General features: G+C 42.9%; 1 protein-coding gene and 1 non-coding gene across 5 annotated transcripts in view; both read left to right on the forward strand.

Annotated features, from left to right (window-relative positions):
• Positions 1-24,601, forward strand: part of CGNL1 (cingulin like 1) — a 143,194-nt gene extending 118,593 nt beyond the window's left edge. For 3 of the 4 annotated variants that reach the window (XM_040342749.1, XM_040342750.1, XM_040342751.1), the window contains exons 15-19: positions 5,725-5,808; positions 6,138-6,262; positions 11,930-12,038; positions 19,132-19,295; positions 23,901-24,601. In XM_040342749.1, the coding sequence (XP_040198683.1) occupies positions 5,725-5,808; positions 6,138-6,262; positions 11,930-12,038; positions 19,132-19,295; positions 23,901-24,033 (615 nt within the window). In that variant the 3' untranslated portion in view covers positions 24,034-24,601. The remainder of the gene's footprint in view (positions 1-5,724; positions 5,809-6,137; positions 6,263-11,929; positions 12,039-19,131; positions 19,296-23,900) is intronic. The other variant, XM_040342752.1, reaches the window with a different exon arrangement.
• LOC120934198 lies at positions 10,059-10,142 on the forward strand. The gene has a single exon (XR_005748344.1). It is a non-coding gene; the product is annotated as a small nucleolar SNORD12/SNORD106 (small nucleolar RNA).
• Positions 24,602-25,290: the final 689 nt, after the last annotated feature.

A 25,290-nucleotide genomic window follows, 5' to 3' on the forward strand; every position in this document is an offset into this window, starting at 1 on the left:
TTTTTCTTCTCTAGTTTATGAATGCTTTGTAAGGGTCTGCTAATTGCCAACCTTCACCATACGGTTTCTTTCTACCCTATAAAACAAGTGTTCTGGCATGTCTGTATCTCAGTTTAGGTGTGACTGTTGGACATCCATTGCTGTATCCAGTTTGGACTTTGTTTCTGTGAATCTATGTATAAGCAGATTGCTTATAAAAATCTAAAATGTGCTGCTGAGGGTGTATGTATTAAAACTTTTACTATATGAATGTAAGACCTGAATAAGAACTACGGTCTAATTATATATATATATATATATAAAGGGGCAGATCCACAGAGCGAGTACGCCGGCGTACTTTCAAATTACCCGCGAATCCTCAAACCAAGATACGACGGCATCTGGGTTAGATCCGACAGGCGTACGGCTTCGTACGCCTTCGGATCGTAGATGCAATACTTCGGCGTCCGCTGGGTGGAGTTTGCGTCGTTTTCCGCGTCGGGTATGCAAACTAGCTATTTCCGACGATCCACGAACGTACGCGCGGCCGTCGCATTCTTTTACGTCGTCTCTAGTCGGCCTTTTCTGGCGTATAGTTAAAGCTGCTGTTTTGCGGCGTATAGTTAGATTTGCCATGTTAAGTATGGCCGTCGTTCCCGCGTTTAATTTGATTTTTTTTTTTTCGTAAGTCGTCCGTGAATCGGGATGGACGTAATTCACGTCTATGTTTAAAAAAACGACGTCCTAGCGATGTCATTTAGCGCAATGCAAGGCGGGAAATTTCAGGACGGCGCATGCGCAGTTCATTCGGCGCGGGGACGCGCTTCATTTAAATGAAACGCCCCCTAATCGCCGATTTGAATTCCGTCGCCAGAGATAGACTACGCCGCCGTAACTTACGGAGCGAAATCTTTAAGGATTCGATTTAAAGTCAAGGAAAGGTACGGCGGCGTGGGTGCAGATCTCTGTGGATCTGCCCCATAGTGAGTATATATATATATATCACATATATATATATTTTTTTAAAGAGAGCTCTTAAAATCACAAATTCAACCAATTAACACAACTCTAGGAAATATGTCTACAGGTATTCTTTAGCACAAAGTAAACTTCCCTATTAAATAAAGTGAGTACTCCAGATGTAAGCAACAAAATAACAGTTAAATATGCTGTTTACATACCCAGTGCCATTATGAATCTCATATCTGCATATCTCTTTAAAGTTATTGCATGCTTTACATTCCAAAGTCCATCTTCAGGTTGGGGACACCCCTTTTCAACGAAAGTATCCCCCCTTTCCCTAAATCACCACCACAATCTTTATTACAACTTTTTTGCATACAAAAATTTTGGAGCAGTTGTGTCATGTGACATACTGAGGTCCTCCCTCAGCAGGTGGTCCTCTATGGTGCAGAGGACAGCGTTAAGTAGTGATGGATACTGAAGTGTTCTCCTGTGATAGATTAGAGCAGCTTGATGATCAACCCCCAGGAAGTGTCCTTGTTGCTCTGGGCTCATGGGGTGGGTTTGATGATGTTGAGACCTAAGGGATGAGGAGTCACTCTGATAGCTGAATGTGCCTGCTACCTAAGAACCAGTTTTGTCTTAGGATCTAATATTACAAACATTATTTTTGTTTTAAATACATATTGAAGATATAGGGGCAGATTCACAAAAAATTGCATGGGCGCAGCGTATGTGAGATACGCTACGCTGCTGTAACTTACTGTTCCCAGCTTCGAATCCACAAAGAATTTGCGCCGTAAGTTACGGCGGCGTAGTGTATCTCTCGCGGCGTAATGGCGCGCAATTCAAATGCGGTGAGTAGGTGGCGTGTTTCATTTAAATGAAGCGCGTCCCCGCGCCGAACGAACTGCGCATGCGCTGTCCCTAAATTTCCCACCGTGCATTGCGCTAAATGACGTCGCAAGGACGTCATTGTTTTGACGTGGACGTAAGTTACGTCCAGCCCGATTCACGGACGACTTACATTTTTTAAAATTATACGTGGGAACGACGGCCATACTTAACATTGAGTACGCCACCATATAGCAGCTTTAACTATACGCCGGAAAAAGCCGACTAGAGACGACGTAAAAGAATGCGACGGCCGCTTGTACGTTCGTGGATCGTCGGAAATAGCTAATTTGCATACTCAACGCGGATTACGACGGGAACGCCACCCAGCAGACGCCGAAGAATTGCATCTAAGATCCGAAGGCGTACGAAGACGTACGCCTGTCGGATCTAACCCAGATGCCGTTGTATCTTGTTTTGAGGATTCAAAACAAAGATACGACGCGGGAAATTTGAAAGTACGCCGGCGTATCAGTAGATACGCCAGCGTACTCTCTTTGTGGATTAGCCCCACAGTGTAGCCAGTTTAGACATTAAAGTGGAAGTAATGCCTAATGCTGCGTACACACAATCATTTTTCGGCATGTAAAAATCAAAGTTTTAAAAAAATGTCCATTAAAACGATTGTGTGTGGGCTTCACATAATTTTTCGGGTTCTGAAAAAACAAAAAAAAAAAAATTCGAACATGCTGCATTTTTTAACGTCGTTTTAAACTATGTCGTTTTTCGGGTTGTAAAAAATGATCGTGTGTGGGCTTAAACGACGTGAAAAACCTGCGCATGCTCAGAAGCAAGTTATGAGACGGGAGCGATCGTTCTGGTAAAACTATCGTTCGTAATGGAGTAAGCACATTCATCACACTGTAACCGACAGAAAAGCGTGAATCGTCTTTTACTAACAAGGAATCAGCTAAAGCAGCCCAAAGGGTGGCGTCATCAGCATGGAACTTCCCCTTTATAGTGCCGTTGTACGTGTTGTATGTCACCGCGCTTTGCTAGAGCATTTTTTTTAAACGATCGTGTGTAGGCAACGTTGTTTTAATGATGAAGTTGAAAAAAAAATCATTTTTTCGAGAGCCTGAAAAACTTTGTTTTTTACAACCCGAAAAATGATCGTGTGTACGCGGCATAAGTCTAAAGCAGCCCACAGATGTTTTCTTTCCTACAACTACGGGATGCAGGAAAGAAAATTGCTCAAAATTGACTGAGTTGATTGGGGAATGCTTCCCGCTAAGCTTTTGTGTTCTCCTGGAGGGGGGATTTAGGAAGCTGTCCCTGCCAGGAGAACACAGTGATTATTGCTAGCGGCTAAAGCCGCTGTCAATAATTGCATGTGAAAATCCAGCATGCTAGTTGTATCCAAGTCCATCGATGGATCGATTTTGGTACAGTCAGTCTGCCCATAGATGGTTCAGGTTTCAGCTGGTCTCTTCTGAACTGGATGAGATTTCAACCATCTATGGCCAGCTTACCTCTTAAAAATGTTCCTTCCACCCATCTTGCTATACGACAGAGAGCTGTGATGTCCCCCTAGGCTTCCATAACCCAGCACGTTGTTGGCAGCATTCCCTCCGCTGCACCAATTGCTCACTGATGCAGGGGAGCCAGAGTTTTTTTGCAGATGCATGGTAGTGCCATTAATTCTTAATGGCACCCCCACACAGTATCATGCGCTTTGGTGATAAAAAATGGGTCAGGCCCTTTTTGCATACCTCTCACCCATCAAAATAATGGGTTTCCCTAAACACGATACGCAGAATGTGCAAAAAAGTGTTTGGCTCCAGCACACCTACCAGGTGTGAACGAGCCTTAGGCCAGGTTCACACCTATGCGAATTGAGTGCGGTTTAAACCGCATCTAATTCGCAGGACATTTCAAAATACATTGTTTTCAATGAGGCTGGTTCACATATGTGCGATGCATCCGCACTGCGTATTGCCTCCAAACCGCATGCGGTTTTTATGTCTTGCGGTGCGAATTCAGTCCCATTATCTTCTATGGGTACGCATCTAATTCGCACATGTGTTCAGTTCTCTGCAGGAGTTTCTCTCATTCAGCTCAATACAATTCTCCCCCACTCTCCTCTCACCCGGAAGTTCTCCCAGGTCTCCAAATTCGCACCTGATCTGCAGCTAAACCGCAGTTGATCTGCAGAACACCCTCTAGAGAAATCTGCAACGAGAACGCAGCTCAAAAAAGCAACGCACTAGTGTGATTCCGGCCTCAAAGCTTCAAAAAAAGGTGCTTACAAATTGAAAATGTTGCAAAGGCTTTGTAAAAGCTTTCCACACTGTCCTCAAAAAAGCTGATATAAATGGTATATTACGATGATAGTTCATGTCCCTTTAATAAAAGATGACTTGGGTTTTATGGGCTTCCTACCCTGTATCCAGTTGCGGACTCCCAGAGGCCTTTCTATACCCAATTATCCAGGTCATTTAACCATGTTTGGATAGACAGTTGATACTTATGTATAAAGATTCTTAGGCCGCGTACACACGGTTGGACCAAACCGATGAAAACGGACTGAAGTTCAGTTTCATCGGTCCAAACCGACCATGTGTACGCCCCATCGGTCAGTTGTCCTTCGGTCCAAAAAAAGAGAACTTGCTTAAAAATCGAACAGATGGACGGTTGACCGATAGGTCAAAACCGATGGTTAGTACGCAAAAGCATCGGTTCAAACCCGTGCATGCTCAGAATCAAGTCGACGCATGCTTGGAAGCATTGAACTTCGTTTTTTTCAGCACGTCGTGTGTTTTACGTCACCGCGTTCTGACCCGATCGGTTTTGGAAACGATGGTGTGTACGCACATCAGACCATCGGTCTGCTTCAGCGGTGAACCGATGAAAACGGTCCGTCGGACCATTCTCATCGGATGGATCGACGGTGTGTACGAGGCCTTACTGGTCAATGTGGTTTCTGTATGTAATGCTGTACCCCTCTGTGGATGTTTTTGAAGCTTTGCAGTGACTTGGAATGTACACTCGACAATTGTATGGAGTCAATGGGCCGGATTCAGATACATTGGAGTATCTTTCGGCGGGGCGTAACGTATCTCAGATATGTTGCGCCGCCGTAAATTAGGGCGCAAGTTCTGTATTCAGAAAGAACTTGCGCCCTAAGTTACGGCGGTGTAACGTCTGTGGTCCGGCGTAAGCCCGCCTAATTCAAATGTGGATGATGTGGGCGTGTTTTATTTAAATTCACTGTGACCCCACGTATTGGATGTATTTTACGAACGGCGCATGCGCCGTTCGTGAAAAAACACCAGTGCGCATGCTCGAAATTACGCCGCAAATCGTCAATGCTTTAGACGTGAACGTAACTTACGTACAGCCCTATTCGCGAACGACTTATGCAAACGACGTAAAATTTTCAAAATTCGACGTGGGAACGATGTCCATACTTAACATAGGATACCCCTCATATAGCAGGGGTAACTTTACGGCGGAAAAAGCCTAACGTAAACGTCGTAAAAAAATGCCCCGGGCGGACGTACGTTTCTGAATCGGCGTAACTACATAATTTGCATATTCCTCGCGGAAATATACGGAAGCGCCACCTAGCGGCCAGCGTAAATATGCAGCCTAAGATACGACAGTTTAAGAGCCTTACGCCGGCCGTATCTTAGTAAAATTCTGGCGTATCTTGCTTTCTGAATACAGAAAGAAGATACGCCGGCGCTTCTTAGCACTTACGCAGCGTATCAATAGATACGCCGACGTAAAGGCTATCTGAATCCAGGCCAATGTTTTTATTTATCTGTTGCAATCCTCTAAATAAAAATGGAAAAAAAAAAGATGACTTGGTGCTGAAAGAAATATCTGATTAATATGATGCATAATTATGAGAATTAAAAAAATAATCTTTGTTGTTCATATCAGATTGAACAGATGAGGGGAGAACTGTTTCAAGAACGTGCTGCCAAGCAAGATCTGGAGTGTGATAAAATGTCTTTGGAAAGACAGGTAACATTTTATTTTTTTATAAGTATTATTTTTATTTTTTTTGCATACTTGGGCAAAAAAAATTCTCATGAATGTATTGCAGTGCTGAATTTTGCACTGTGCATTCGTTTAAATATTACTGACCTAATGTATTGTATAGCACCTTGTGAGTGTATGCCTTGGCTTGGATGTAAATGGGATCTCTTGAATCGAGAGAATTTTCAGCTGAAAATGTGTTATTCTTAAAAGATTCATTGGGCATTGTTGAAACATCCAGCTTTGTTTTAAAACCTTGTGTAGCATTTGAAGTTTAAAATTGTTTGACCCACTGCACTTTTCTTTTCGCTCAGAACAAAGATCTGAAGAGCCGAATAGCTCATTTTGAAACTTCACATCGATCCAATAAAGAAGGGCTTGTTGCTCAGATGGAAGTAAGAATAGTGGAGCTGGAAGAACGCCTGGAAAATGAAGAAAGGTAATGGAGTTGTTTGTTGTGTTTGGGCTTGCTGGATGATTTTTTTTAACTCTTTCTTGTCTTTTTATGTATTAGTGTTGTAGCATAGTTGCGCTTTCAGTTATGCTTTATGATGTAATATTAAGCTTATATTTTTCTTATTTTTTTTTTTTCTTCTCATACCTATATGTTTAAATTCCTGATGAACCTCTGGATTATAAATTTACATCTGCAACCCAATAGTGAAATAAAATAAAATAGTGAAAATTCTAAAATACAAAATAAAATTACAGAGCTTAGATTTTCCGACATTCATTGTATATTTCAGTAAATATCTTTGTGATATTTCATGTTAATTGAGTGCATGTACTGTTGTATGATGTTGCATTTGGACATTTAAAACGTCTGTCAAGGCAAAATTAAAAAATCAATATATTCAGTACATGCACATGTCCACATGTTTTGTCCCTGTAAGGTCTCATGTACAAACCAACTATACGATGGAGAACATATGAAATCCTTTGCAGACTTGCGACAGGAATTCAACATCGCAAATAAAACATTTTACAGATACCTCCAGATCCGTCATGGCATTCAAGCCCAGTTTGGGTCACGACCCATTGTATGGTCCTCGGCTCCTACCCTCCTGAAAATAATCTCTTCAAAAACAACTAAAGGCCTGATCTCCGAACTGTACTACAGAATAGGAGCTAAAACAATAAGTAGGGCAGGCCCCATTAAGAGCAGGATAGGATGGGAGAGAGACTTAGGGAAAATGACCACGGAACAGTGGGATGCGATCCTGAGGAGGGGAGTATTGGTTTCGATCTCTCCATCTCAGAAAGTATCACACCTGTTCCTCCTGCATAGGGTATACTATACCCCCAGGAGAATGTTCAACCTCGGGTGGAGAAGCACTGACGAATGTCCAAGGTGCAGAGCGACAGGCAATCTTATCCACATGTTGTGGAAATGCCCTAAGCTATTCAGATACTGGGAGGAGGTGATAGACATAATCAATAAAACTTTTAAAACTAATCTGGAAGCTGAGTCCAAGACATGCCTATTAGGCAGTATTGAGGAGGATAGAGTGCCTGTCGGTGCCCTTGAGGTGGTGCTGAGATGCCTCTTCCAGGCAAGGAAGCTAATTGCGTGGAGGTGGCAGGCCCAGACTCCACCTACTGTAAAATCCTGGGTCGAAACCATCAACACAATGATCTGGAGTGAGAGAGCGACACTTACTAAACAGGGTAACTATAAAAAATATGTGAGGATGTGGAAACCTTGGCTAGACATAACGGGATGCCCTATATAAGCAGAGGAAATCTTCCAAACTTAATTAATACCTTAACCCGCTATTGGATATCCCTTTATGGGGACGATCAACTGAATGTAGCAAATTAACCTAAAAAACCGGTCCAAGGTGTGATGGGAGGGCGGGTGAGGGGTGGAGGGGCGGGGGGGGGGGGGGGATGACGGATATGAGGGAAAATAATTTGGAATTTAATAGGTCTTTTTTACTTAAATACAATGACACAGAGATAGGGGGAGGGGTATAATGGATGCTTGTATATGTACTATGTTAAACTTATACAACTTGGCGCACTATTTTCTGTACTATATATATATGCAAACAACAATAAAAAAATGTTAAATTTAAAAAAAAGGTCTCATGTACACTGTGCATCTGCCAAGCGACTCTGTACAACAGAACTCCTAGCAGGAAAAAGCTACTTTAAAAATGCGGTAAAAGCCACGTATTGCACACGTGTTTAGGCACGTCTAGCATTTGAATGTTAAACGAGATGTATGGGGTTTTTTTTTTTTGCAGAATCATACTTACCTAGGTGGATGCAGCATCTCTCCACCGCAGGCTCGAAGACTGAGAACCGAACGATCAAACACTGCCGATCGCTTAGTTCTCTCTTAGGGCTCTCTGCTCTGCCCCCTTCCTCACTGGTGTGCGGCCGGCTCAAACTATCAGTGGCTTGCTGAGAGGCTGAGCCGGTGCCAGTCCAGGCATGTGGGCAGATCTCAAATTCATTTTCACAATCTTGCCTGAGCCTGGACCGGTTCTGTGACGCCAGCTGGCAGCGAGCTTCCGCCCACTCTCTGCTGAAAAAAACGATCTGCACTCCTGTGATCCACAGAAGTAAAGCCAAACAAGCTTTGGCTGTACTTTGCATTCAATGTGATCTATTGGCCTGAATATTAATTCATTCTGGCCATTGGAATGCACTAGTGTTCAAATGGTAGACGTGCCTTAAATGCGTCTAGGTTTGTGTGTTTATACTCATTTAGGCGTGTCCTGTGTTTTTTTTCCGTGCTATTTAGGTTTTCTCCTAAATACGCCTTTTGTTTTGTTTTTCCATCCTATCAATGCTTCTCTTCTAATACGTCTGTAAATGCCTATATTTCCATGGACACGTTGGCTTATGTAGAGGGTTATCAGGCTAAAAAAACACTCAACGCTTTTTTTAAGCTCAATGTGCATGAGGCCTAAACTGCTGCAAGTACAGAAAAATAACTATTGATGTGCCAGAAATTTTAAATATGCTCCTACCTTCAGCTTTGATGTGACAACACAACTCATAATTCATAAGTACATGTTGTCAGCCCTGTCTACTTAACATCTATCTAAATCCACATTTGCTGCCCATTTAACTTGTTTGTTTGGCTAAAACAAACAATTGGCTACACTTACTGCTTGGCTTACTGGGGTGTGCTGCTACATCAGCTACATATGGAATACAGCACTGTGTTTCAGCAGTGGGGTGTGAACTTTCTGTCCCACACCACCAACAAAACTGAGTCAGGATGAGCTCTGCTCAGCCATTCATAAGTAGCTTAGTATTTTATGAAGGAATGCAAAGCTTACTCTGATTGGCTGAGGTAGAAAGGTGGGTGGATGACATCACGCCTATGAATGGCTACACAGCGCTAAGCCCAACTCAATTTTGTTCTGGGAGTGGGACAGGAAGTCCTTATTCAACAGTATTGTATACTGTAGGTAGCTGATCCTACAAACAGTTTATACAGTACAACCTATGTGTATAAGAAGTGTAAGAAATATTTTATTTTGGCCAGCTTGGCACAAAAGAGCTAGTTAAAGTAAATGTGGAGTTAGGCCTCTAGATTTCTGGACGCAGGGGTTGATTTACTAAAACTAGAGAGAGCAAATTCTTGTGCAGCTGTGCATGGTAGCCAATCAGCGTGTGTAAGCATACAGAATCAATACCAGATGACATGTTTTAGCAAGTAGACAATTACACAAAAAAGATAATAAAGCAACTTTTATCGCCATAGCTCTAGAAAACATTTTTATTTTTTTTATTTTTTAAGTAGGGTGTAGGTTATTAAACGAGAGTAGGGGAAGCAAAAGAGTTACTCATGGTGATCTGTATATTAGGAGATTAAGCAAAAGAAATACATTTTATGGGTCAAAAAAGTTGGGTATAGGGGTGAATTAAAGAAGACCTTCCTTTTTGTGTTAAGCCTCATACACACGATCGGATTTTCTGCGGACAAATGGTAGGACTTTTGTTCGACGGGCGTTGGCCACAAACTTGTATTGCATACAAACGGCAAAGAATTGTTAGCCACCAAACACAAAATTATGTGGTTTTTCAGCTCTTTAGCGCCACCCTTTGGGCAACTTCTGCTAATGTTGTGTGAGCATTGCTTCTGAGCATGCATGTTTGTACTTTGGAGTTTTGTCCAAAGGACTTGCATACACACGGTCAGATAATCCGACAACTTCTCAGCTCCTCAGAGTGCATAGCAGTGCCGCATAGTAAAGCCTTGTAGTCAAGAGAGATGTACACCATGTGATGACAATTTCTTTCCCCGGCAGATCGACCATGTTCATTACATGCTCTATAAGCCAGTTTTGTCTGATACACCAGCAGTGTTGATCTGTGATTTAAGCTTCAGGAATGGCAACAGATTGGTCTGAGCTTAATGTGTGTGTGTGTGTGTGTGTGTGTGTGTGTGTGTGTGTGTGTGTGTGTGTATATATATATATATATATATATATATATATATATATATATATATATATATATATATATATATATATATATTTATTTATTTATTTTAGTAGGGATTTTTACTGTCCTTTTTTATAGCTATAAAAAAAAAAAAAAAAGAGAGATGTACACAAGTACAGGGCTCTGTTTTTCTACCCTGCCTTCTATCAGAAGCCGAGAAACCATGCATTACGTCAGGCAGGACAACCATACAAATATAGGGGCAGATCCACAGAGATCTGCACCCGCGCAGCGTATCAGAGATACGCTACGCCGCCGTACCTTACCTGGCTTTAAATCGAATCCTTAAAGATTTTGCACCGTAAGTTACGGTGGCGTAGTCTATCTCTGGCGGCGGAATTCAAATCGGCGATTAGGGGGCGTGTTTCATTTAAATGAAGCGCGTCCCCGCGCCGAATGAACTGCGCATGCCCCGTCCATAAATTTCCCGCCGTGCATTGCACTAAATGACGTCACTAGGACGTCATTTTTTTTTTACATAGACGTGAATTACATCCATCCTGATTCACGGACGACTTACGCAAAAAAAAAAAAAAAACAATTCAAATTAAACGCGGGACCAACGGCCATACTTAACATGGCAAGTCTAACTATACGCCGCAAAACACCAGCTTTAACTATACGCCGGAAAAAGCCGACTAGAGACGACGTAAAAGAATGCGACGGCCGCGCGTACGTTCGTGGATCATCGGAATTAGTTAATTTGCATACCCGACGCGGAAAACAACGCAAACTCCACCCAGCAGACGCCAAAGTATTGCATCTAAGATCCGAAGGCGTACAAAGCCGTACGCCTGTCGGATCTAACCCAGATGCCGTCATTATTTTGGTTTGAGGATTCAAACTAAAGATACGACGCGGGAAATTTGAAAGTACGCCGGTGTATCAGTAGATACGCCGGCGTACTCTCTCTGTGGATCTGCCCCATTGTATTTTATTCTATCATAAGCAAGACCACACAATCCTAATTTAAGAATTAATATTCTGATTCTCGCAGTATCCCAGTTGTTTATTTTTTGAGCCTGTTAAAAAAAAAAAAAATAAGGAATAAGAATTGGAGCCAAATAAATTTTGCTATTCGACCCAGCCAGAAAAAATTGCAATCAAGGGAACCTGTCCATGGCCAAACACAATCACTTGGATCGTTTGTTTGCACGGAACTTGGGACATTGCAGTGTGTCTGCAGACGAAGCTCCGGCATTAGTATTCCACTTGTGCAGGAGAACATCACAGGAAGCTGGCATACTGTACCCAGATGTCTATTATGCTTTCCTTTGAATGCTTTGCTCTATGATTCGGTGCAGTTCAGTGACTGGTTGCTGTGCTGATGTCTTGCTTCTCTGTCTTCATAAACTGTCCCGTGTCTCTGTATATTTGCTGGTTACAATTACCGTACATACATATTATTTATACCATTTTTATATAGTAGGTGTACATGGGCATATTTGTTTCAGAAATCGCTGTATCAACTTTTTTTGTGTGTTTATATAATGGTAGATCCATAGAAATGTAACATTCTGAGCTTTAAGCAGTAAATCCACAGAATAATAACGTTTCATCAGTATTCTGAGTGAAAGTTGAAGAGTCTGGCACAGTTTCCAGCTTCTATTTCCCAACAATGTGCTTTTCCTTTCCACAGGGATCGGGCAAACCTCCAACTCGGCAACCGCAGGCTGGAGAGGAAGCTGAAGGAGTTAATGATGCAGGTGGATGACGAGCATCTCACTTTAACCGATCAGAAAGATCAGGTAGAGCAGATTTTAAATGGTTCTCCTCTCAAACCCTAATTAACTACTGCATGTCAAATTTAAGACTTCAGATACAGCTTTTGTATTTCCCATGTTTGGCCTTGGGTGACAAAGTTTATTTGCAAATTACAGCTGTTTTATTCTTAAAGCCGTATATTCAGACCATGTGAATAATGTTGTTTCTCTTTTTTTCTCTTTTATTGGTTGAACTAGATGGACTTGTGTCTTTGTTCAACCTGACTAACTATGTAACTATGGCCCAGATTCACGTAGAATCGCGACGACGTAACGTATCGTAGATACGTTACACCGCCGCAAGTTTTCATCGCAAGTGCCTGATTCTCAAAGCACTTGCATGAAAACTTACGCTGGCGGCCTCCGTTTAAATTAGGCGCGCTCCCGCGCCGGACCTACTGCGCATGCTCCCTTTTGAATTTCCCACTGTGCTTTGCGCGAAGTGACGTCATTTTTTAGAATGGCGACGTGCGTAGCGTACTTCCGTATTCCCGGACGTCTTACGCAAGAAGGAAACATTTTTTAATTTCGACGCGGGAACGACGGCCATACTTTATACAGCACATACGTGTGCTGTGTAAAGTTGGGGCACCTAAAACGACGACTAACTTTGCGACGGGAAACTAGACTAGCAGCGATGTAGCGAACACGAAAAACCATTGTGGATCGCCGTAACTACTAATTTGCATACCCGACGCTGGTTTACGACGCAAACTCCCCCCAGCGGCGGCCGCGGTATTGCATCCTAAGATCCGACAGTGTAAAACAATTACACCTGTCGGATCTAAGGGCTATCTATGCGTAACTGGTTCTATGAATCAGTCGCATAGATACTCTGAGAGATACGATGGAGTATCTGAGATACTCCGTCGTATCTCTGCTGTGAATCTGGCCCTTTATAACCATGTTACTTTGAGTGGTAAATTCCAAGCAGCATCAATCTGATGTTGCATGAGAACACTGGGAGTTGCAGGAAAATGAATACTATTTACTAGGGTTGTCCAGATACCGATACTAGTATCGGTATCGGGACCGATACCGAGTATTTGCGGGAGTACTCGTACTCGCGCAAATGCTCCCGATACCTAAATAGAATACTTTTTTTGTATTTATCAACATGTTCTATGAAAATTCTTTGAGTTTTTTACTACTGCGTGACAAGCAAATAAAACATTTGTATTCATTTTTACTCATTTTTATTCTTTTATAATGTCTTGAGTTAGAGTTCTTCATAATTCTAAAGAAAATATCCTTAGTCTGTATTGTGGTTTGAAAACTGTCACATGACATTTAAAAAAAGTATCGGTATTCGGTATCGGCGACTACATGAAAAAAAGTATCGGTACTTGTACTCGGTCCTAAAAAAGTGGTATCGGGACAACCCTACTATTTACAATAAAACATATTGGACAGCCAATAGTGTGCATAATACTAACATGATAAATCTAGTCCAATTTGAGATATGTAATAATTTAATGTTAATGGTGCACACATAAAAGTCGTGAAGTGGTCTAAGGGTGGGCATGGACCAAAAAAACAATGGGGTTGATTTACTAAAGGCAAGTAGACTGTTCAAATACATTTTTTTTTGCCCTTAAAATGAGGGGTGACACTTCTATTGATGAAGTAAAAATCACATTTATTGATACATACAAGATCAGGAGTAGCCACAGGCAGATATCATATTATGAACAGATTTGTCATGTTGTATATTGCAGTCAGGTACAAATTTCCATAGAATAGTCTATAGTCTCAACGTGTTTCATGAACAACCATTCACTTCCTCAGGGGTTGATGCAAACTTAATATAAAACTGTTGAAAACTAAAATACATGCCCATATTCGCTTGGCTCCTGCTAGGAATGTCTGTCCTGGGAGCTGTGGTAATAGGATCCAAACAGGCCCCGCAAAACAAACCAGGAGGGCGCAAGCCCAAACCAACATGATTTGGCATCCACTGTGATGTGAGAGGTGGCTGATTCTCCATCATAATGTCCTTGTAGAGAATCTTGTGTCCTTCTTAATAAACCTATTCCTCCATGGAGAGATCGAGAGTGACATCCTGACACCTTTATAGGAACCTCTCCGGTCAGCAGCTCCATCATCTTCTTGGTGACTCCTAGAATATTCTGCATGTTGTGTCTCTCAAGTTTTAGGGAGTCACATGGAAGGCACTGTGATGGTCATATGATCACTTGACTTCAGAAGAGGAAATCTCTCTCCAGTCAGCAGGTTGATTATCTCCAGGGTGGGGTTTAATATCCTCTGCAGAGATGTATTATGGCCTAGGCCGACAAGGCCCAGGCCTAGGGCGGCACTTTGCGGGGGGCGGCGAAAAGGCGCCCCCCCGAACCCCCTCTTTCCGCACGGAGAGCCGCACAGCTGAATCCTGGAGTTCAGTGCTGAAGCGTGCAGTTGCACTGAACTCCAGGATTCAGCTGTGCGGCTCTCCGTGCGGGAGGAGGAGGGTTCGCGGGGCGGGGGCGCTTTTTTGCTGCCCCCCGCAAAGTGGCGCGGTCACCCGGCACATCTGTCGCCCGGGGTCCCGCAGCGTCATTCGGCTACAGTGCAGGCGTCCCTCTCTCTCAGTCTCCACTGACTGCAATACACAGTCACACTTCGGCTCCTCCCTCCCTCTTGGCTCAATGTGTACACAGCCAGGAGAGACCCTCAAGAGGCTTTCTCCACACCAGGGAGAAAGTGTCGCATTACTGTGTGTAGTTACAGACAGAAGAACAGGAAGTGAGGATTTCTCAGAAGAAATAAGGACATTTAAAAGCAAAATGGAAGGATGAGGTAAGTGAAGGAGGACTGCACTAAGGTAAAGGAAGCTATTTAGGGAAAAAAAATTGCCTTTGCAACCCCTTTAAGCCCAGTACACATAATGGTATTATCGAATGAATGATTGTATTTTTTTTTGGATACTAGGCTCCATATCAAAAAAACAAATAGGTTACAAAAGCACGAAAATTCTTAAACGAAAGAATAAAAATTCGGAAGTGATTTAATGTATTTGTAATGTATTTTCGGACAAAAACTGTACTGATTAAATGAAATTGGACCAGAACAGGTCTCATGTTTGTCCCTTCGGAAAATTTCAGATGACAGCTTTGTACTAACGATCAGATTATCGTACAATCGCTTTGAAAAGCGGTATTTTTTTGTACAATATTCTATTCGTGTGTACGGGGCTTAAGTGGAGCAACCTTTCTGGATGCAACAGATTTAGGCATTGCTTGACCTCTTGTATGGATTAGTGCTAAATAAAAGAGATAAACTCACCCATCATATGAAAGATTTTCTATCACAAAAAGGTAATGGACGATTTATCACGTCTGCCGCATCTGTATTTCATTCTAGTCTGCACCTTACTGGGTCAGGGTAATACCCTGAGTGCATTTAACTTTGCAGTTGTCAGTAAAGTGATTGGAATTGTGTAGTTTAATACAATGAAAAATTTAAATTTAAATAATGTTCTCTGGATATATGCATTGTAAAGATATTCTCAAACTTCATGGTAGATTTTTAGCTACTTGTGTTCTCTAATTATTGAGAAAACAACTGCTATAGCATTTCAATTATACTGCAAATTAGCAGCATATGATTATTACAGGATTAGGTTACATGGGTGTCTGAAATATGTCTGTCTGCCAGTGAACAGAGACAAAATTAATGACAGTAATTTTCTATCGAAAGCCTGCATCTTCATGTCCTTTCAGACATCTAGTGTCCTTGGCAAGTATCTCTGCCAAGATAACACTAAGGCCGCGTACACACGATCGGTTAAACTGATGAGAATGGTCTGATGGACTGTTTTCATCGGTCCAAACCGATCATGTGTAGGCTCCATCGGTTATTTATTAGGGTTGTCTCGATACCGATACTAGTATCGGTATCGGGACCGATACCAAGCATTTCTTCGAGTACTTGTACTCGGGGAAAATGCTCCGATACTTTACCGATACCTGACTCCCTCCATGCTCCTGTGTCCCCCCTCCGTGCCGCTGCCGTCCTCTGTTCTCCCCCTCCGTGCCGCTGCCGTCCTCTGTTCTCCCCCTCTGTGCTGCTGCCGTCCTCTGTTCTGCTCTCCCCCTCCATGCCGCTGCTTCCCCCTCCATGATCTGTGTCCCCCCTCCGTGCCGCTGCTTCCCCCCTCTGTGATCTGTGTCCCCCCCTCCGTGCCGCTGCTTCCCCCCTCCGAATCTGTGTCCCCCCTCCGTGCGGCTGCTTCCCCCCTCTGTGATCTGTGTCCCCCCTCCGTGTCCTCCTCCGCCACCTCTGTCAGGATGGAGAGCGGCGGTAGGAGCGATCACTGTGTTTACGATGCTTCAGTTTATGAATGGATAGGAACCTCTGTCTCCTGTCCATTCATTTCCAGTGCAGCTGAGAAAGGGACTGGGGAATCTGTGTCCTTAGTCCCTTTCTCTGTCTCAAAGGTGAGATATCAGGGGTCTGTTATGACCCCTGATATCTCACCAAAGCCCCCCAACAGGGCTAAGAAAAAAAATGGCAATAAATAATAAAAATAATTAATTGTAAAAAATAATACATATTAAAAAAAAACACACACTGACACATTCATTCCCCACCCCCCTCACCCCCAAGAAAGCATTGTAAAAAAACAACAAAAAAAATGTGAAATGTTTAAATTGTAAAATAAAAAAAAATACTGACACATGACATTAAAAAAAAGTATCGGTAATCGGTATCGGCGAGTACTTGAAAAAAAGTATCAGTACTCGTACTCGGTCTTAAAAAAGTGGTATCAGGACAACCCTATTATTTATCCATAGGTTAAAAAAAAGCAATCTTGTTTTAAATTTAACCGATGGATACCTAACCGATAGAAAAAAAAGATTGTTTGTAGGCACGTCCATCGGTTAAAAATCCATGCATGCTCAGAATCAAGTCGATGCATGCTTGGAAGCATTGAACTTCGTTTTTTTCAGCAAGTGCTTCCAACATAAAGCCAATGCTAGGAGAACCTGAGTCACCTCTGGAGTTGTGCAGATGTCTAGGGCAAGCCGGGGGGCCAATAGCACAAGCCGGAAATGGGAGTTCTAATGTTCTTCTGTATAGAGTGTTATCTAGTGAAGCCAGAACCAGGATGGCAGGTCCCAAATCTGTGTCCAATGTAATACTTATCTCTGAATCAAACTCTATACCACAGTTAGTTTCAGTGTATTGCGCAAAGATGGGCATGTCGTTTACTGGCCACGAGTAATAAGATTAGTTCATTGATGGCGAACCTGAGTAATTTTTTTCAACTTCCCATCTATTAAATCTTCTGCCCTTGTTGTTTTAAATGTGGAGAGTAAAATATTTTTTCTGCCAGTAAATACCTTATACAGCCCACGTCCTGTTTCTTGTCTGGTAAAAAGCCTAGGCTTATTACATAATGTACAGCGCTCTCTCACTCTCTTGTGAGAGTTTGCCAGGAAGGGAGGGGGGATGAGTCATAATAGGGCCAATGAAAGCTGCAGAGCTTGAGGTGTGCCTCTGTGTATCTGTGTAAATCCAGGCAGTGAAGAGGCAGCAGCTTCAGCTGCCCACAGTTAAAATGGATGCAGCCAGACTCAATAGAGGGACATTTCTGCAGCATATACAGCAAGTACAGAATAACAGTATATATAAAATAATATGCAAAGTGGTTGGAGGGAAGCTTCAGAATGGCATTTTTTTTTATTACAAATTATGTGAGCAGACTGCAGTTCCTGTTATTCTCTCTATTTATAACCCCAGCATAGAACATAATTCTTCTTTGTCACAACTCACTCTTTACTCCATTTCCTGAGGATGTCTGACTTCCAGAATACCATGGTTTTTAGTATTTTAGAGGTGGTGTAAAGGAATATGTAACCATTGTCCAAAAACAACCAGTTTGATTCAGTGGCACTGGTGCTCCATTTTTTGGGGGGGTAGCAAACAAACTATCTGCCCCCCGTGTCAAACCAGGGGAGAAGATGACGCAGAAGACCGGGCCGCCGCTAGTAAAAGAGCTGCAAGAAGATAGCGGAGCAGCCCGGCAGAAGAAAGAAGGCACTGGAGAGCAGAAAAAGAGACCCACGTAGTCAGAAGAAGACCCCAGGAGCTGCCTAATAAATTACTTTAAAAACCTGGACAAAGTGCTTTGCGGTGGGGGGCCGCAGGGCGCCCCCCGGTCCCAAAGCACCCACCCCCCATGTTGAGGGCATGCGGCCTGGTATGGTTCAGGAGGGGAGGGGCGCTCGCTCGTCCCCCTCCCTTTCCTGACCGGCCGGGCTGCGTGCTCGGATAAGGGTCTGGTATGGATTTTGGGGGGACTCCAATGCCGTTTTTGCTTCTGCAGGGGAACCCATGCCAGTTTTTTATTTAAAATTTGGCGTGGAGTTCCCCCTCATGATTCATACCAAACGCAGCTGACACAGTGCACTGCGATTACCTGTGGTTATGTGCAGATAGCTGCGCCAAATCGTTCCTGGACGCAGTACATTTAATTTTTTCTATCTGCACCCAACCTGCAGGTAACCAAACTGCAGCTAAACGCAGTGTGTGAATGGGGCCATAGAAAAGCATTGTGTGCTTTTAGCTGCGGTAGAATCCGCAGCTAAAAGCACCATTCTATCCGTCCGTGTGAAAGGGGCCTTAGAAACACTTCCTTGCTGTTTACAGTTATTAACACTTCCATTGTTCCTTTCCTCCAGTTTTCATTTACTAGCCACACAATAGCAACCTGTTAATAACAAAGCATAGAGTTACAATTGCCCTCTGTCATCCAGTGCTGATAGGATAATAAAGCCATATCAGCGTGACCTTGAAATGCATTCAGAACTGTTTACAGTGTACGTAAAACCCCTAGGTTTTATCAGACTGTTTTTGATTTTTCTGATCTGTCTGATTGTCAAAGGCATTGTCTAGGCATTTTGCATTAAAGTGGACATATCTGTAACTTTTCAAGTCCACACATAATACAAATTCTTGACTTTTATCATTTAAAAGCACTCTTTTGTCTACTGGTGAGTGACTAGGCCTGGGTTGGGGGAACAAGGTAATGCAGTTGTATACTCACAGAACATGTGTTTCTTCTTGAAATCTATAGATAAGTCTTCGACTGAAATCAATGAAGAGACAAGTAGAAGAAGCTGAAGAAGAAATTGATAGGCTAGAAAGTTCCAAAAAGAAACTGCAAAGAGATCTCGAGGAACAGATTGACCTCAACGAGCAACTGCAAACCCAGCTGAATGCTTCAAAGAAGGAACTCAGGTTAGTGTGTGCTGCTCGTGACTGGTGCTCATTTAATAATAAAAGCATTACAAATATATACAGCAGGGCTCAAAATTTCAAGTCCTGAGCTACTAGCCAGGCCTCAAGAGTTACTTGCCACCAGTTGCTCCACCTAATTAATACACTGCCCTGCGCCTAATTGCACCCATAAACACGCCCTCATCGATTATCTCATGGAAGGACAATGTTTTATGCAGAATCAAGTTACAAAATTAAATATTACCAACAACAACTTTAACAAAATGGGACAGGGCACTGGGGGCAGACCAGAGGGACAGGGCACTGGGGGCAAACCAGAGGGACAGGGCACTGGGGGCAGACAAGAGGGACAGGGCACTAGAACTGGGTCTCTTTCCCATTTTCTTGCTGTCTCCTCTGCAACTCCCATCCATCCTCTCTCTCCCATTCATCTGATCATCAGGAGCCTGTGTGTGCGGCTCCACGCTTGCATGTCCCCACTTCCCCCTTTTATTCAGGCTGGCAGAGAGGAGAGGAGCTGCAGCACAGCGGGAGGGAGTACAATCCAGCGCTGAGATCCACACAACACCATAGCACAGCGCACACTGACAGCGCACAGCACACATTGAGACCAGTCTGTTCACAGTGCTCAGGCTAAACTGTTGGACACTTACATAGAGCACAAGGAGAAGAAAACTGCACAAACTAGAAGGCTGCTGCTCTCATGTCAGGGCAACTTTCAGTGAGCGCTGCACCGGAGTGGTAATTTTTGCAATCCTCCACCTCACTCATTACTTTCTGCTCTCCAGCTACATTGGTCGGGCCTGGGGGAGGGGGGCAGGCTCAGAGAGGTCATACTGTTGGGTCCCATGGCTTAATGAGAATTGTGAGTAGAGCACCTGTGTACTGCTCTGCCTGTGCGCGGCTCACCAGACTACTTTTCCCGAGCATGCACCTTTCCTCTTCGGCCGCCAATCTCATCGGGACTCTAAGTGTAGGCACAGATTGGAGGGAGATTGCTCATGCAGCCCTGTCATCACTCGCCCCCAGCTTAAATACACTCGCCAAATGCTAGTAGGCGAGTGTAAATTTTGAGGGCTGTATACAGTACATTATTTCATAGAATATATAATTTTCTTATTTTGTGTGGTGTACTATAACAGAGGATTTATCTTTTAGTGAAGTTCAAACCTCAACACATGTACATTTTCTTATATTATTGGTGGGGCATGGTCATCTGTGTGCTGAGCTTTGGTATCTCGAAGCAGCACTGTCTACCAAGTGTTTGCTTCTTTTTGTTGTTGTTTTTTTTAGAATATCATCTAAAAAATATTACATTTTCTAGTAAGTACACTTGTTATGGTATATATTGTTAAAGATGAGTTCCAAGTAGGGCACCAAACGCCATCCCTCACTGGCCAATCAAAAGGCCAAAAACTCAGCAGCCGGGGGGGAGATGATAGTGGCCAGCGAGAGATGTAACCGCCACATTTCTAGAAGGTGGAGATAAGCAAATTGTGAGCTTTAATTTAAAAATACCAATTTTCACAGCCACAGGTTCAAAGTGAACCTATGCTCTGTCCATACAGGGCCATGCAACAAGTTCACTTAAATGGCAGCCTCTTCTGCAGCTTATCTTTACTCTTTTTCTCCCCAGCTGCTACACTTGGCGGGAAACATGTGACCCGCTCCTCTTCCTACCATGTGACTACATATGCTGGGCACCTAAAATGCCAAGCACCAAGACCATCATATGGGGTAAAGAAGGGTACTCATCCCCGTGTAGGTTTTAATTCACAACTTAGAGCTTACATGGGGCAAATTCTTAAGCAAGGGAGGTAAACATAAGCTGCTAGTTGGGCTACCATTGAAATTAACTTGTTGCTTTACCCTGCATGTGAAAAAGAAAATTCATTATCCTCTTTGCGCATAAATTAGCGATCTCCTCAAAAATATAGTAATCTCATAGTTGTTAACCAGGTGGTCCCTATAAAACTACACTCCATGTTCCTGAAGGTACCTACCTGCTGGAGGTGCATGGCAGACAGAGGCACGCTTTTTCACATTTTTTGGTCCTGTCTGCTGAACCACCTTTTCTGTCAGAGTGTAAGGCCCAGATTCTCAAAGGGCTTACGACAGCGCAACGCAATGTACGCCGTCGTAAGTCCTAATCTGGGCCGTCGTATCTATGCGACTGATTCTTAGAATCAGTTACGCATAGATAACCATTATATCCGACAGGCGTAAGGCTCTTACGCTGTCGGATCTTAAATGCAATTTTTTTTTTTGCCGCTAGGTGTCGCCTCCGTAGTTTTCCCCGTCGAGTATGCAAATTAGCAAAATACGCGAATTCCCGAACGTACGCGCGGTCGACGCAGTGAAGTTACGACGTTTACGTTAGATTTGTGCCGCGTAAAGTTGCCCCTGCTATATGAGGGGCAACCAATGTTAAGTATGGCCGTCGTTCCTGCGTCGAAATTTAAAAATTTACGTCGTTTACGTAAGTCGCCCGTGAATGGGGCTGGACGTCGAAACCAATGGGTCTCACGTCGAAACCAATGACGTCCTTGCGACATCATTTGGAGCAATGCACCCTGGGATATTTTCCGGACGGCGCATGCGCAGTACGTTCGGCGCGGGAACGCACCTAATTTAAATGCTCCACGCCCCCTACCCGGCTAATTTGAATTAGGCGGGCTTGCGCCGGGTGATTTACGCTACGCCGCCGCAACTTTACAGGCAAGTTCTTTGAGAATAAAGCACTTGCCTGTAAAACTTGCGGCGGCGTAACGTAAATCAGATACGTTACGCCCGCCCAGTTTTGCGCAATTGTACGAGAATCTGGGCCTATGTGATTTTATCCGAGATCTCATGGACCTTTCGCTTTAGCAAGACCCTGCAGCCTGTCTTCTTCACCTCAGCTCCATTTCCAAACAAACATATCGTCATTCCTTAGTAATCCATCTTACCAACACAAGTAGATCTTCCACCCTGATTTAGTGGAAGTCCACCCCACCCCCCCACAGTAAGTTTTTGGATCAAGTCTGTGAATGTATGAGCTTACTCCTCTACACCCCCCCCCCCCTCCCCCAACTATTTTTTTCTTTTTCACCCTGTTTTTTTAATTCTCCCTCTCTAGTCCATTTACTTTTCTCTTCTTATCTACAATATAATGAAAAATGGTGGGAACCGCAGTGTTCTCCCGTCAGCAACACATGCTTCCACTCCTGAAGGTTGATTGCCTGGCTTTTCTTAATTATTACTATTTCTACAAGGGTCTCTTGGGTCTTGAGTGTATTCTCATTGCTCTGGACATAACTCCTATATCTTGTTTAGTTTACTTTCCAGGATAATATATGATCTTTTTTTTGTCAAAATGAGGTAAAAACCTGCTAACTTGCCTGGCTTGTTTTGTCTGCTGTATGCTTTGTTGCTATAAATAAAGAATAATAAAAAAAAAAACACACACACAGGTTCACTTTCAATAATGGCCGCGTCCTGGTTATATGCATTTTAATTTGTGTGCTTTCTTTGATGTACAGTATCTCACAAAAGTGAGTACACCCTTCACATTTTTGTAAATATTTTATTATACCTTTTCATGTGACAACACTGAAGAAATGACACTTTGCTACAATGTTAAGTAGTGAGTGTACAGCTTGTATAACAGTGTAGATTTGCTGTCTCCTCAAAATAACTCAACACACAGCCATTAATGTCTAAACCCCTGGCAACAAAAGTGAGTACTCCCCTAAGTGAAAATGTCCAAATTGGGCCCAAAGTGTCAATATTTTATGTGGCCACCAATATTTTCCAGCACTGCCTTAACCATCTTGTACATGGAGTTCACCAGAGCTTAACAGGTTGCCACTGGAGTCCTCTTCCTCTCCTCAATGACGACATCCCAGAGCTGGTGGATGTTAGAGACCTTGTGCTCCTCCACCTTCCATTTGAGGATGCCCCACAGATGCTCAATAGGGTTTAGGTCTGGAGACATGCTTGGCCAGTCCATCACCTTTACCCTCAGCTTCTTTAACATGGCAGTTGCCATCTTGGAGGTGTGTTTGGGGTCATTGTCATGTTGGAATACTGCCCTGCGGCCCAGTCTCTGAAGGGAGGGGATCATGATCTGCTTCAGTATGTCACAGTACATGTTGGCATTCATGGTTCCCTCAATGAACTGTAGCACCCCAGTGCCGACAGCACTCATGCAGCCCCAGACCAAGACACTCTCACCAATATGCTTGACTGAACTTCTTTGGTTGACCATGGCGAGGCATGTTCTGAGTGGAACCTGTCCCGTTAAACCGCCGTATGGTCTTGGCCACCATGCTACAGCTCAATGTGAGGGGTGTACTCACTTTTGTGAGATACTGTATGCAGTGTTCATTATAATGTATCTATTTCTTTGCCTCGTCTTTGCAAAGTGATTTCTTACTTTTCTACAGTTGTGTAATTCATAGCAAAGTGTTAAATGAGGAAAGTATTTTATTTTTTATTTTTTTTCAAAAACGACTTGTTTTGACATGATAAGCCGTATGTAGATTATTTTTACATTTAAAATAGCCTTTTTTCCTGTTCTGTCATTTGCACAACTGTTTGTTTAATGCTATGTATTCTTTGCAGCAGACGCAGGAACTCCCCAAGCAAGATGTTGAATGACCTTGATGACGATGATGACCTAAGCACTGATGGAGAGAGCCTTTATGAAGCACCTTCCTCATACAAATTTTCCAGGGATGATGGCCTTGCCACCTAAACTGGATCTGTTATTTGGACTGTAAAAGATGAATAAACCATAGGATACCATGCACTGTACATTCCATGGAATAAAAAAAAGGAAAGCAACAGTTCGGGCTACAAGCCACCCAGCTTGTAGTATTCTTTTCCCATACAGATCACAGTAAACAGATTTGTACAGAACAATGTCTTCAAGATGTTATGCTTTGTAAATATTATAATCCATATATCATTTGTTATAGAGTATGCCATCTTATATTCAAGTATATAATAAACGGTTATCAAATTAATTTAGCTTAAATGACTAATCGCAGTGCAGTTGCTGCAAGCTTTCTTGTTAGCGAAGACCTCAGACATCCAAACAAGTAGCTTTATCGCTGAATGTCATTCCCTTTATTGACACAGCTAACAGTCTGGTGTAAATAATTTTTTATTTTTTTTTGTAATGATTCTTAGATTGCTTTGTTGTAAAATCCAATCTTGTGTAAAATTTACAACATGCTTCTCTTGCTTTCATGAAATTAAATATTATTTTTTTAATAATGTTATTACATCTATTAAAGAATCTTTTAACAGGAAAATTCAAAGAACGGGATGGAAATTTTTTTCTTGAACAAACAAAATTCTAACTGAATGTGGTTTTCATTAGGTAAAAATCTACATATTGAAAGTTTTTTTTATTATTATTATTTTTATTTTGTACAATCAAGGGGTATATTAGTAGTGGAAGTACACATTGGCAAACTGGTCACATAAATGTAAACAGATTGTACAGTATCTTCTTAGGTCCACAAGCAAGGATCAGGACTCAACCAATAGACATATAGGCCCAGATTCATGTAGGGAGCGCGTGTTTGTGAGTGGGCGTAACGTATCCTATTTACGCTACGCCTCCACAACTTTGACAGGCATGTGCAGTATTCACAAAGCAAAGCTGCGGCGGCGTAGCGTAAATAGGCCAGCGTAAGCCCGCCTTATTCAAATATGGAACATGTGGGCGTGTTTTATATTAATCTATTGTGACCCCACGTAAATGACGCTTTTTACGAACGGCGCATGCACCGTCCGTGAAAGTATCCCAGTGCGCATGCTCCAAATTAACCCGCAAAAAGCCAATGCTTTCGACGTGAACGTAAATGACGCACAGCCCTATTTGCGAACGACTTACGCAAACGACGTAATCGACGGAAAATTCGACGCTGGCCCGACGTCCATACTTAACATTGGCTGCGCCTCATATAGCAGGGGTAACTTTACGCTGGAAAAAGCCTAACGT

The sequence above is a fragment of the Rana temporaria genome, chromosome 3 (assembly GCF_905171775.1).
Source record: "Rana temporaria chromosome 3, aRanTem1.1, whole genome shotgun sequence".
Taxonomy (NCBI): Eukaryota; Metazoa; Chordata; class Amphibia; order Anura; family Ranidae; genus Rana; species Rana temporaria.